Source organism: Seriola lalandi, unplaced genomic scaffold, assembly GCF_002814215.2.
Source record: "Seriola lalandi dorsalis isolate HSWRI2012SDOR001 ecotype SW California unplaced genomic scaffold, Sedor1 jcf7180002051200, whole genome shotgun sequence".
NCBI classification, from domain to species: Eukaryota; Metazoa; Chordata; class Actinopteri; order Carangiformes; family Carangidae; genus Seriola; species Seriola lalandi.
The window spans coordinates 221805-235908 of record NW_019521753.1 but is presented as its reverse complement, the minus strand read 5'-3'; the positions used below and the strand labels follow the sequence as shown (position 1 = coordinate 235908).

Below are 14104 nucleotides of genomic sequence, written 5' to 3'. Positions count from 1 at the left end.
GGGAGGGTGGGGTGGGGGGTCGCTGGCACGTTCCAGTCACGCCCGCTTCCCGGCCCGCGGCCAATCAATACCACTTTCCTGTTTTAGAGGCGGGTAATTATGAGGTGGAGAGATTGTGTGACCTCTCACCCCTGCTGCATTACTCGCCTGATATTAAGATAAATTGCCTGATTTTGGGTAAACATATGCTGCAATTCAAACTGTCAGCACTGGTTTGCTCAGGGATAATTTGTATTGATCTCCTGGCTTCTTCCCCATTTTGCTTACTGACCTCATGGATAATTAGAGAAAAAGAGACACAGGGAGGTAAGGCAGGGCTTGCATTTGAATACTTTGCAGGAGAGATGAAGAGCACATGGGAGGGGGGGCGGGGGGCAGAGGGGGCAGAGGGAACATTATGGACTAATAGAATTTTCATTTTCTCTCATCTTCTGCTCAGATTTAGACAGGTTGCATGTTTTGTTCAATTACATGGCTTATATCTTTTTCCCTGCTTGTGTTACATTTACAGAGAGATATAATTGTTCATAGATTTGTTTCCATGGTTTAATTTCAGAGATGATTAGAATTTAACAAAAGCAATGAGACAGCAAAAGTGACAGCAAATACGTTTGAAATTTAACAGCAAAAGAATTATTTCCACGTATGAGTAAAAATCAACACGATAAGATGACTAAAAGATTCTGCGTCTTTTTCATCCACGTATGGAAGAATTCTTTTTTATGAATATTTCAGTAATTTTTCTCACTCAGGAGGGCCAACGATCGTGTTTCAGAATATGAAGAGATGGAATGCATGACTCGGTGTGCAGCTGTGACCATATCATTTCCAATTTTGAATATCACGCATGCGCACAAGCATTCATGGCAGGGCTTCAGTGGAATTCCTCTGGCTGGAATGTGCACTTCCCCAATCTTATTTTGATCTGACGCCTTAATCTGCCTGTCCTTTCATGCCACTAACACATTTTCTCTGAGAGCCCCTCTAGCCGCCTCAGTCTAGCCACTTTACTTAAAATGTAGAGTGGATGGCGTGTACATGGCATCTGAGTGTGGTCTGCTGCTCCTTCTCCATGTTCTCTAGAAATAGGACATGAGTAACCGCTCTACAGGAACAGTGTAACATGGCCGACGTTGGCAGCCAGAAGTGCTTACATGGCAATACACCACTGTGTGCCCTCGGTCTATATGGAAGGGGATTGAACACATGTATTGACTTACAGTATCGGGGTATAAACATAGGGAAATGTTTGAGCAAAGCAGTAAATTTAAGGGAAATTGTTCCTTGTTAAGTCTATGAGCCTGAATGGAAGCTTGCACAGAGTACTAGCATTCCTGCCAGCCATTACAGCTTATTACGATAACTCTATCTTTCCAGGAGATAAAAACCTAGCCTTGTTGCCATTTGCCAGCTATTACTTTCGCTAATTATACTTAACTGCTTCGAGCTTATCTCCACTCCTCCTACACCATTGAGCAGTTATTTTTTTTCTTTCCCCTTAACACAAATTAGAGGTGGAGTGGGAGTTGGAAAGGGGGAGACAGATAAACAGCACAGGCAGAAGTTCATTCAAGTGTTATTGCATTTGTGACTTATCAAACAGTCTAACTGAAGCCTTTTAGGCACCTGCAGTCTGTTAGATGGATGCAGTTCAGAACAGCATCAGCACACATAATGACCTCGTCTGGCTGATGCTCAGTGTAGTCTACAGTAGAGACACAGAAAGAGTGAATATCTTCTCAGTGTTACTGTAAGGAGTTAAAAATGAATACTGTGCATACAGAGGTAGGATACTCGGAAGTCATGCTGCTGCACAGTATAGAAATATTCCAGTGTTGAGAGAATGGAAAACACACATGCAGACGTAGGGACCATCTTAAAAAAAAAAAAAACGAAAAAACAAACCAAACCAAATTGGAATTTCCACAGCAAACCCACGCAAAGCAAACCTCATCTGTTTTAACACTGACCATATCATCTCCATCCACTGCAGCCAGTTATCACTGAGTGATTCCATCTCCAGCAGTCTCAAGATGAACAGGAAATTAAAATTTCAAAGATCTGCAGTTAAGATAAATCAATGGAGACAGATCAATGATCATTGAAATTTCATGAACTTTGAGCCAATACAGATGAAAAAACCTAGACAGTTACAGTCTCCAGCAGATATTGCTCCTGCAACAGATAAAATGTAATTAACACGGTTAAAAGGGAGCAATGTTACAGATTGCAGATCCATAATTTCAGACTCCCTTCATATCGGTTGTATTATTAGAAAGGGCCAAAGACACCTGTTCAATCCTGTTAGATGACATCTAAAGTATGTGTGCCACTTCTCGAAGGACGTCGGCGGACTTTCACACATTACCAGCCAACAGAAATCAAATGGGTTCCCTTCACAGCTGATTGCAAGCGCAAATTAATATTGTAAAATGAAGATCAATACATGGACGGGGCGCAGATCGATGACGGCTAAATTACGGCCGCGTTTTCCCCCTCATTCAAGATGAGTTGTGTTTTCCTCTCAAAGTCAATACCGTGCTGCCTCCCTCATTCATTTCTCAATAAACTTGCCGATGAATTTCAATCAAAATGCGGCAGTGTGTGTGTGTGTGTGTGTATGTGGGGGGGGTGGAATTCTTTTCAAGCCCGTTGGGTGTGGATCATACTGAAAATGGGGCAAGAAGAGGAGGAAGAGAAAAGAGGAGGAGGGGAAAGATCCTCGTCTATCAAGAGTCCCCCCCCCCCTTCCCTGTCTCCTCTGTCTATCTTTCCTGTGGCAGAGGACTGATGCTGTGACTTAGTGAGGACAATCCATTTTAAGAGCCATTACAAAACAGACCTCTAACAATACTGTGGGACAAAAAGTGGCTCCAATTAAAATTAAATCAATGAATACCATCCTTACTGGGAGGAAAAACACACGCCCATACTTTCATTTTTCTCTTGAAAGATACCCACAATGCATTTCACAGAGAGATGTAGTGGGAGAAAATACATGCCCAACTGCAAGTACTTATTTCAATCAATTTCCTGGAGCTGGATTTCACAGGTCACTTGCTGATAACACGCTGTGGAATAATGCCACAGTGTGCTTCTCAAAGCCTACCTGACAAGCTGCCTGACAGTGGGGGAGTGCGAGCACGTGTCACGTCAGCCCTCTAATTGGACACAAGGACCTTCCTCCATGGAACCTTGTCGCGCTCCACACAAGCTCACAAGGCCTTCAAACCAGGCCCATCTAACTTGGCAACGAGTGTCTGCCTCACTCCTGTGGAGCTAGTGCTAAATACCAGAGTTGTAATGAGACAGGCAGGTATGGGGATATGGCTAGTGGATAACATGCTTTGACACATGCTAAAACTGTTGTGCCAACTGGTTACAACCCACTTGACTGTGGCGATGACATTTATAAATGCCTATGTCGTCCCTTTTCATTGTAGCACTTCATACTGCAGGTTGAATTTAAAAAAAAAAAACTGCAGATATATTAAAATTATCTCAAATCTGACACGCTGCTTGTAGTAGATTTAGGGATTTTAACTATACAATGATTATATACAGTTTTTTAGCATGTCCTCCTCTGATCTGTTTACATACCTCCTTGAATGCCTTTGATTATAGCATATCTTTGCTGTAGGCCACACCCCATCACTGACCAGCAACCAGTGGAGTACCACACCCAACGCTGCAGGACAGGAAATGAAAAGGAAGCTCTCCATCTGATCAGCTTCTGAGTCTGGGACTTCAAAGTGACGGCAGGGCGGAGAGGAGACGTAAGGATAGGCCCGACTCACAGGCTGAATAGTGCCCTATCTGATATGCTCCGATAAAGAGTGTTTGTTTATTTAATTTTTTTTTCTTTTTTTCCTTTTTTTTTTTGGGGGGGGGGGTCCAAAACTACATAACATTTTGTTCCTCTTTCTAAGAGTGGAACAGGAAGTGAGTTTAATTTTGGATTGGAGCACTGGATATCACTATTTATATCTCTGGCTTGCTGAACAAGAAGGCTGCTGGTTTAGTTTTGGTGGAGTTAATTGTTCATGCACGTAAAGACAGAAATTGTGATTTTTTTCTTTTACATTCATAAATTGCAGTTGAAGCTTAATTAAAAAGAGATCTGACTCCTGCACTATCAACATCTTCCTTTTCCATCCCTTGCAGGACTGACATTTCTTGATCTCCACCAGTATTGAGTGAAGCACACATGACCCCTTTGTCCTTATGTTGATGAATGACTGCCTCATACCCATTTTGTCAGATTTTGGTGCAGTGGAGTCGATAGCGTCACCTTGACGAGGAAACTTTGTGATCCATCAGCCCTCAAGGCTGTCTGGCCTCAACTAAGACCTGGCAAGAGCAGCTCACTGTATGGGGCATCTGCTCCATCCAAAATCCTTCACCCAGTGTGCTGCGATCTTGTGAGGTCGAAGGAATGGCTCTTATTACTGCCGCTTTACGGTGAGGAAGAAAAAAAAAAAGAAAAAACACTTGACTTGTACTAATAGCTGAGAAGCCATGCTGGTCACCAAAGGTCTGAAGACGAAGCACCCTGTCAGTGCCCAGCTTGGGAAATTAGCAAATAATGTTCCCTTCCCCCTGACAAATGTGTGACAGCTCGCCTTCGCCAATCATTCTCTCCTAACGTTATGATGCATGTCCTGGATCCCCACTGGAGGATACAGGCGAAGTTTACTGACCCTCAATTTACCCATGACAAATGGGGTCCCGGTAAATGTGCGTTTTCTGGGGCGCGGAAGGGGTTCATTTTAAGCAATCCTGGTTATGTGGATGTCACTGATTAGGATAAATAGTGGCTGAGTGTGTTAGGACTGCTTGCAGAACCATATTACCAAGGGCCTGCATCGTTGCCCCTGGAGGGGAGCTCGCATGGAAACTTGGCCAAGATAGAAAACCAAAAGCTCTGATGCAATTAGGAGCTTAAATTGGATAAATTGTACGGTCAAAGTTTTTATTTATGATTTACTCTTTCATACAGTACTGTAAGTATGCAGTAAAAAGGTTAAGATGCTGCAAATGAGGCTGAAAATGGAGACTTTTCCTTTAAAAAATATCTGATCAAACCAGCATGTACTGTTTGCAGCGCTTAATAAAGTGTAAAGTATAATAAAGTATTGACTCAGGTACAGCCAGGACTTTCTCCTTTTGATTTTCTACAACCTTGCTGACAGTTGGTTCTACTAGTCCTGTCCGGACCAATGGATAACCAATACATGGATTAGACAGAGGACAAGCAAGCAACCGCCAAGGGACAACACTTTGTTAGAAGGTAAAAGGTATAGACTGTAAAATAGCAAAAATAGCTAACATGTCATTGCTTTAAAAATGTGGCAATTAAAGTACAGATATAAGCTCCTTGAAGCAGTCAGTAAACTACAGCCTACTAAACTTTTATATAGTATGTCTGTTTGTCTCATTAGTGTTTTAAACATTCAATAGTCAATGCCAACAGGATTATTTGACATACACTACAGGGTGCTCTCTTTCTGAGAATGGATTGTGAGTTTTGGAGCCGTTCCAGGGTACTAACCCGAGTGAGGACGTGTCCCTCTGCTGTTCGAATTGACTGCAGTCTCCTCTGTGTTGACTCTTGGTAATTTGTGATAATTTCTTAAATTGAGCGAGTTAAATCTCCACAATTAGGGTGGTGGTGCAAGAAGAGTCAACATGAAAAAAAAAATGACTAAAAAGGCACTCCTCTCAAGCCGTGCTCTGAAGTCACGCTTGAAGCCATATGCTTTGATAACTAGACCTTTGATATGCACATGTTGCTCTCCAATATGACACCGGAACACTCTGTGCCTTTCAGACAGCACTGTTTCACTACATGCCCTTCTCAGCCCATGTAATTTGCTATTGTAACCCTGGGTCATTTCAAATCTATTTGCTTGTGTAGTGTCATTTGTTCAAGTGCTGTATCACAGAAAGAAACGCTACGGTTTTGAAATGAGCTGTTTCACCCTTAAATACATGATCCACTCTCCTGCACTCAACGCATCAACCCATTCACACTTTAATGTCTGAGAGAAGTAGCTAACATCCTTTCACCTGGCAATTACTGTACATATGGAATCAGTGATACCTCATTCTGGCGTTATGCATCCCGCTCTCTTTAACGGTTTCATTCTCTCAAGCGTCAACCCTTGTACAATCAGGGTGAGCCACACAGGGAATAGCAGAGCAGTGGAGAGGAGCTGGACCTGTCTATTGGTGACTTTCTCTTTTAATTCACCGCACTAATCAATTGTACCACCATTGCCTCAAGGGGTAATTGTATCTTTATACTAACTGGAAGTGAGTAGGAACCCAGGGAAGACAGAGAGGAAGAATGGGGAGGGGGATCAACAAAGATAGAAAGAAGGGGGACACGTTTCCCCAGTAAAACCTGATGGTAATCATCCCAATCCGCTTAGCCTCTGTGACTAATGGGGTCTGTTCTTAAGGGACCTGGCACTTTCACCAGGGTGCTATAGAAGCCATTAATGTCTTAACTTATACACCTTCTCAGGGCTGTGCAGTAACACATGTACACACGGACACACACACACTTTCTCGCTGCTCGCTTGCTCACACAAACAGACACACATACACTCACGCAGCCACACTACACTCCTGTTTCATTATCCCGGTGCCTTGTTGGCCTCTGCTCCGCTCCTGCTAGGGAGGTTAAATGCAGGAGAGCTGGGCCAGACTGCACGGTTGGAGGAGAAGGGGACGGATGGCTGGGGGTTGAAGTGGTGGAGGTTTGGGGAGCAAGAGAAGGAGGGGGGGGGGGACTTGATGAGAAACAGCTGCCCCAGGATGGAGGGGTCTGGACGGGGGTTTTGGAGGGGTGGGTGCGTATGTGTGTGTGTGTGTGTGTGTGTGTGTGGGGGGGAACCAGCCCTCACTTTGCAATTCTGCTCTGCTCAAGGCCAGGGCTGTGCTGGAGGCCTGGGGGTGCTGGGGGAAGTGAGAGTGGCTTTGACGCGCCCCTGTTTCATTCTGCCCATCAGAGTTGGAACAGACAGAGGCTTCCAGGTCAGACAGGTTCTGACCCCCGCAACCTCTGTCTCCTCACCAATGATGACAGATAAGACCACCACTTCCTTCTGTTAGCCAAGATAATCAGATCCCTTACTTATAGTGTGACACACACACCCTTTCTCTCCAACATACACATCCGTGTCGTCTCTCTGTGCACACTTTCTCTCCCATGCATGAATTCACAGAATAACTTCAGGCACACTCACGCACTTAACCTAGATATTGCTTCTCTAACCTGATTCATAAAAAAACATGAAATCACATTTTGCCTTATGAAATCAGCAAATTAGCAGAAAGCATTATCAGTCTCACAACAGGGTAGATTAAGCAAACTGGCAGAATGAGTCATCCTGACAGCTTGAGTTTAACAGGGCTTGGCAGCGCCCTTGTATGATGGCAGGTCAGAGGGGGGTCGAGTTGCACTTGTAGGAGCCCCTCCACGAAAACACCTTTTCGCTAGCGGGGCAGATCTCACACATTTAACATTCAGCGAGCAGGGCACTGGTTAGTCCATTAATAGCGCCTCGACATGGAGCAGAGGGCTCCATCCAGACAGAGGTAGGAGAGGGAGCAGAGGCACAGGAGAGGCCTGTAGGAAGAGAGGGAGAGAGGGGTTCGACTCACCAGTATAGACAAATCTCCCAGGGGCGCCTTTGCAGAACTGCTTGGACTTGTAGGACAGCGTGACTTCCACAACACCGGGGATGTGCCGAGGTGGAGTCTGGACGCGGATGGCGTGGGGAGTTATCAGCTGAGGAAGTGAAAAGAAACAATGAGCCCTCTGCAATAATGAACCACAGACTATGTGCTGTTATCAGTGTTGGCTAGAAAGTTTTTGACAGCTTTTTGAATTTGTAATATTCGGACTGAATTTCAGTAGCAAAGACATCATACCTCACTCCATACGAGCATGGTGCCGAACACGACTTGTAGGCCATCAAAGAAGTTGTCCCCTATGATGATGACAGTGGCTCCTCCAGTGGTCCATCCCTCACTGGGGCTGATAGCCTTGATGCACGGGGTGGCTGCTTATCCAAGACAAAGAGAAGAGCAAATTCAGCACCTAGACTTCAGCAGTGGGGGCCCATGTCTCTTTCCACACAGACACATTACTGCATCACCTCTACGTTCAGCCCTCCATGTCTCTCTCACAAAGACATATCATGGAAATTGCCCCTGGTAAAAAAAAAAAAAAAAAAATGATGGATTTGTCCTTTAAGGCATGAGAATCAAAATCATTTATCAGCGCGCTGGAGTGGTGTAGTTAAGCAGACCCTTCAAATGGTCCACTTCACAAAGGCTAAACGCCGGGCTCGCCAGGAAAATGATTTGATGGAGCAAATTATGTGTCAGGGCAAATGTAGCTATCAGAATTGATTAAGCATGCACTCGCATGTACAGTAAAATTTCAAAGTTGAACACATCTCAAATGAGTCAAGAATACAGGCTGTTAAAGTGGAAATGACAAGCTAAAGCTTTGCTGGTTCATGTTATTTCATTACCTTTGTTCTGCATATGCAGTACAGTGCAGACACATGGAGTGTAGTTTCAGGTTTCATAACGTGAAATGCACTCATGAATTATTCAGATTGAGTTTTTTTTTCTTTCTTTTTGTGATCGATTCAATCCATTTCATATTGTTTATTACAATGCTTTTCATCTGGCATGACTTCTGCTACGTAGCTCTGCCATTCATCAACAGTCTGGGTTGTTATTATAATCTAATTTGAGTGATCTGGTGCCTCACATTCACTGTCATTTGATGCATTACCTTAATATGGTGTTCAGCACAACACCGTGTTTACAACAGGAATAGCATGACAGCTAGCCATAAAATAGCAATATCAAATTTAATCTATTTCCATCAATATCTTTTAATACACTATGAATTGTGCATGTTTTTCCTACTCCTCAAAATGTGAGAAACTATTTCAGCAAGTTCCTTCTTACTTTACAAGCTCAGCTCTAAACCTCTATTATCCTTTCCATCCAGTAAGTAAATCACAGTCGGCCATTGTTGTATGAATCACCTCAGACAAGACATCTCCCTTTGTTTGCCTTGCTGTTGGGTCTGTTCAGGTCATGTTTGCTCTCTCTCCCTGCCCATAAAGTGCACACACACACATTGGTACTACAGGGAATCTGACTTTAACAGGCGCTGTTGACTTCATGCTAATCACCTCGTACAGATTTTCATTTGTGAGGGCTGGAGGAGTGACATTTGCTTTCCTTAATTGCGAAGCGGAGCGTCTGAAAGAGGACCAACCCTCTATGGGCATGCTGGGCCCCCTCTAAGGGCCTGACCTTCATCAGTGCGGACGATTACAGCAAATAATTCACCCTTCAAAATTACTGTAAACAAATTGACTTTGGGGATGAGAGAGGGGGGGGGAAGGAGGAGGAGGCAAGAAGAGGGCCTGATGGTGACGGTGACTGTTGGGGGGCAGCTGCAGCCTCAAAAACCTACGACAGGCATCCACAGTCGTGCGCGTATGCACACACACACACACACACACACACACACACACACACACACACACACACACACACACACACACACACGCACGCACACACAAACACAGGCGCACCACCTCGGAAATCCCAGTGCCCCCTCCCACACACAGTAGGACCCATGGAGAGGCAGCGACTGAGGCCCTAAGCCGTCCACCCTTCTGCCTAAAAATTTGCATATGTCTCAATGCACAGACAGAGAGGGGAGCATGTGCTGAATGGGGACCGTGGCGAAGTGGATTACACAGTCAGCGCAGGCGATCTGATGACAGACACGCACAATGCCCCCTCAGCAGATGATAGGCATCATGAGGAGTGGACGGATGAGGATGCAAAGAGCCGGCCTGCCGGTGTGAGTGTTGCATCACTAAGTCTTTGCAAACTTTGGGCTACAGTAGAGGAAATTCATGTGATTTGAATTTATATGTCATCACTTGTTTTGGGGTTTGTTTGTTTTGTTTTTTTTGTGCTGAATTGTTACTTGAATTTATTTCAAGATCCAGTATACCGTGAAATGACCGCAGGCAGCCGATCTATGATCTATCCTAATCTTTTTCCTCGCTGGTTAGGGTTTGGCTGTAGAGGACGTCAAAACTGATCCGAGATCTGAGCGGAGGAGGTCCCTGCTCTAGTATTGTGACACTCAAACAGGTCTAATGTGGCCCCGCGAAGCCGTCCTTTGTTCTGCCTGCTGAAATGTGTTGTAATTGTGCTGTGGGATGTCCAGATGGTCGGTTGATAGTGCAGCTGATGGGATTATACCTTTTACCTCTCCCTGGGCCATCTGTTCCCTTTGACTCTCTCTCCCTCTCTCTCCCTCTCTCTCCCTCTGCCTCTCTCTCACTCTGAACCTCTCTCTCTCATACTCTCTCCTTCTCTTTCTCCTTTCCTCCTCTCCTTTTTCCCCCCTTCTTTTCTCCCTCTCTTTCTTCCTCTTAGGCCCAGCAGTCTGGATTCACTTGTCTTTATTGCATAAACCCTAACAGCATTACAGCCACTTGGCATGCAAATGAGGCAGGCGCTGCAGGCTCTATGCTGAGTCTCCTATATTGTCTGGGGCTCTATAATGGTGGAACTGAGCTAAGGAACGTGTGTGTGTGCGCGCGCGTGTGTGTGTGTGAGTGAGAAAAAGAGACAGATATTCGTGTCAGTGCTGTGCTGTTTGTGTATGTGTGTGTGTGTGTGTGTGTGTGTGAGTGGGGGGGGGGGTGATGCTGTGTGTGAAAGACTCAGCTATTTGTGAGCATGTTTATGCACCTTTGAGCCTGAATCTATACATGTTTGAGTGACAGGCAGCCACAAAGCACATTCGTGTCTGAATGCATAATATGCTTGTTGTGTGACAGTCCACACAAGTGAACAAAAATGTCACATGGTGAGATTCAGTCTGTCATCTGCGGGCTATCCCATCTCTGTGCCAATAGGGGGCAGCACGTCTTGATCAATGCGAGGCGGTGGGTTTGCAAAGTGCAATGTGAGCTGAGAGGAAGGATGCCTCTCTGTTTCAGCCACACAGTCAGTCAGTCAGTCAGTCAGACAGGCAGCCAGCCGGCCACATATCTGAGGCTTCTCGCCCAGTGAACTCCAGAGGAAGAATGTGTTGCTAATTTAAAGCACGCTCTCTGTCTGCCTGCTAGTTGTCAGAGCACTATGGAGGGTAAGGCTGGAATTACATTTTATGACCGGGTCTCCTTTCCTCATGTGTCACATCTCTGTTTGTTAAAGGTGACTTAAACAAAGCAAGCGAGCGTTGTTGATGCATGTTAAATTAGTTTGTTTTGGAGCTGAGTCTGGGAGCGAGAGAAGAGGGAAAAAAAAAAAAAAAAAAAAAAAATCTTAACTTGTGGGAGCACACACGGTTAAGCAAGGTGTATTAAAGTTATTAGACAAAGACATGTTCAACTGGGCGATTGACAATAGCTTCTTTTCTTGCTTTACGGGGCGTCACTCTGCTGCTTTGAAGAGTGTGGAGAAGAGAGGAAGAAAAGGATGGGTTGGGGTAACCTGTAAAGAACACAAGCACACACACACACACACACACACACACACACACACACACACACACACACACACACACACAAAACACAGAGGGTCCCGTGGGAGTGGGGGAACATGGAGGCGAGGGCTCAACCTCTTTAATTGCTCTCCTCATTAAGAAACTGGTTGCTAGGCGATCCACACCTATCGTGTCATAAACGTGAAACACACAAACAGAACGTCAGCGAACATAATGACTTTGGTGCTCCGGGCAGGACTTTAATTATTTGATTTTGTTCTCCAGTAGAGGAGTCATTAATAAAGACAAAAACAAATAGATTAGCTTTTCCCCCACTAGGACTGGAGAGCACTGAGATATATTAATTGTCTAGTCTTTTTTTTTTTTTTTTTTTTTATTTTTTTTATTAGTCGTTGTTGTATTAAACATTACATTTGCTTTTGGTGATAGAACCATTAATGCCCATTAATGTGTAGAGAAGCTTGTTTTAGTCAGTGGTGTATATAAACTGTTTGCCCAGCCATAATTGGCTCTTGAAATCTGAAGATAAGCAATTTGCACAATTGGCCCAAGTCAGTTTTTTTTTTTTTTTTCTTACAATCTTTCAGCTGTGTGTGCTCCCATCTGCGAGTGGAGGCCATGAGGGTCACAAGGTTATGTTTAGTGCGTTTTACTTTTTGGATTTCCCATGGTTTGGTGGTCCTTCTTTTCTCTCTTTTTGGCTGAGCAGGCAATCAGTCTATCATATGGAATCAGTTGGAGGAAAAACAGTAAGTTCTGTTTTTCTCATAGGCCACCCCCCACCCCACCTCCTCCCCACACACACACACACACACACACACACCATCAACCCACCCTTCCAACCCCCCCCTTCCTCTCTCTCTTTCTCCTTCCTCCCCCTGTTTCAGCTCTCTCTCTCTCTCTCTTTCACACACACACAGCTAAATCTGCAGAGCCCAATGACAGGAAATTGACCTCACAGCCAAATTCTTAAGCAATTTGATCATGTTTCACATACGCTTTTAGGACAAATGTAGGTGCATTAGGAGACTGGAAGTAGTGTAACATTTTTAAATCTTGAATTTGTCTGAGTATTATCATCATCATTAGTGATATTAAAATGATGAATACACTTAGTAATGCATGCTATTTCCAGTGAAGAAATAACAGTAGGTATGAGGGAGGCAAAAAAGCAACTTAAAAAAAAAATGAAAGTGATGGAGGAACAAAAGGTTCTAAGGAACTAGAAGCAGCTACAGTAGGTGTGTGGTTTGTAAAATGGGAGGATGTCTGAATAGAAACTAAAAGGAAAAAAGGAGCGTAGCAAATTATAAGATGTAAAAATGTGCCTACCATTCTCCAGATAAGGAGGCGTACCTTCTGAAGGGTCGAGTCTGCGAGCCCTTCGCCCATGCTTGGAATTGTTGTGTACGAACATGTTGTCAGAGACAGCCAAGACATGGCCGTCCACATTGACGGTCGTCGATACGACAACCTGCAACAGGAGTGAAGGTGAAACATGTAATATAGCATTATTGTGGAAAAGGAAAATACAAACAGAGAATTCTTCTGGAGTACAGAGGATACATGAATGCTTGAGAAATACTGTTGTGTCCACGTACATGCGTGTGTGGTATTGATTACTATTGTCAAACCTCTTGAAGCTGTCGTTCTCTTTGGACGTATCACGTTACAGTTTCCTTGGCTTCGCAGCCATTTTGTTTTTGGTTTTTAGAGTCTTGCATTTGTGTACGGCTAATTGACTTTTCAATCACTAAAATACCATTTCCGTTCACCCACTCTACCAACTGTCATCATAGGCGAAGCTCAGAATTATTGATCAGCTTGTCCATCTATTTGAGGACGGAAGGCCTCCCTTTTAAAATATTACTGGAGTCATTACCAGCTGAACCGTACTCCATCCCATCACTCAACAAACATTTTACCAGGATCAGATTCCAAGCCACACTCCATATTTCATAATGCTTATTTTTGTTGTTGTTTTTTGGCTACCACATCTCCAAACAGTGAGCCGCGTGTGAATGGCCAAAGTGTTCCTGAGCCGGAAACAGAGAGCCCCTCTCAGGTTTGCTTCGCCGGTAAGTGACCTCGGTGTAGCAGTGGAATTTAGGGGGGTAGCTTTTTCTTTTTTCTCTCTTTTTTTTTTTTGGGTTGGTTTGGGAAGGGTGGGGGGTGTAGGGGGAGAGATGGGGAAGTGAAAGAGCTCCATTCTTGTGAGCAGGTTCAGAGCTGGGCCAAGCTGAGGATGATGGATTGGGCCCTCTCTGGCCTCCAGCTGGTTTTTGGGGGTAATAAGTGGAGTGGAAGGCATGCAGCATACACAACTTTGGCCAGAGAAACACCTATGCTGGAGCATCTGGGAAATATATTTGGGGGGAAAAATGACACTCTAACTCTTGGAGTGAAGACAAGGGATGAACATCAGCAAATTGAAAAAAAAAAAAAAAAAAAATCAGAACTCTTGTTGTTTTAGACTTAACGTTAACATTTTAATTTCACAAAAAATGAGAGGCTGCAACTTAGTTCCTG

General features: G+C 44.3%; 1 protein-coding gene across 8 annotated transcripts in view; it reads right to left on the bottom strand.

Annotated features, from left to right (window-relative positions):
- Positions 1-14104, bottom strand: part of LOC111649545 (transcription factor COE3) — a 68775-nt gene that overhangs the window by 13107 nt on the left and 41564 nt on the right. For 2 of the 8 annotated variants that reach the window (XM_087172010.1, XM_087172012.1), the window contains exons 8-10: positions 12908-13049; positions 7942-8075; positions 7672-7798 (exon numbers count right to left, since the gene is read on the bottom strand). In XM_087172010.1, coding sequence (XP_087028136.1) covers positions 7672-7798; positions 7942-8075; positions 12908-13049 — 403 coding nt within the window. The remainder of the gene's footprint in view (positions 1-7671; positions 7799-7941; positions 8076-12907; positions 13050-14104) is intronic. The other 6 variants (XM_087172011.1, XM_087172013.1, XM_023399294.2 and 3 more) reach the window with 3 other exon arrangements.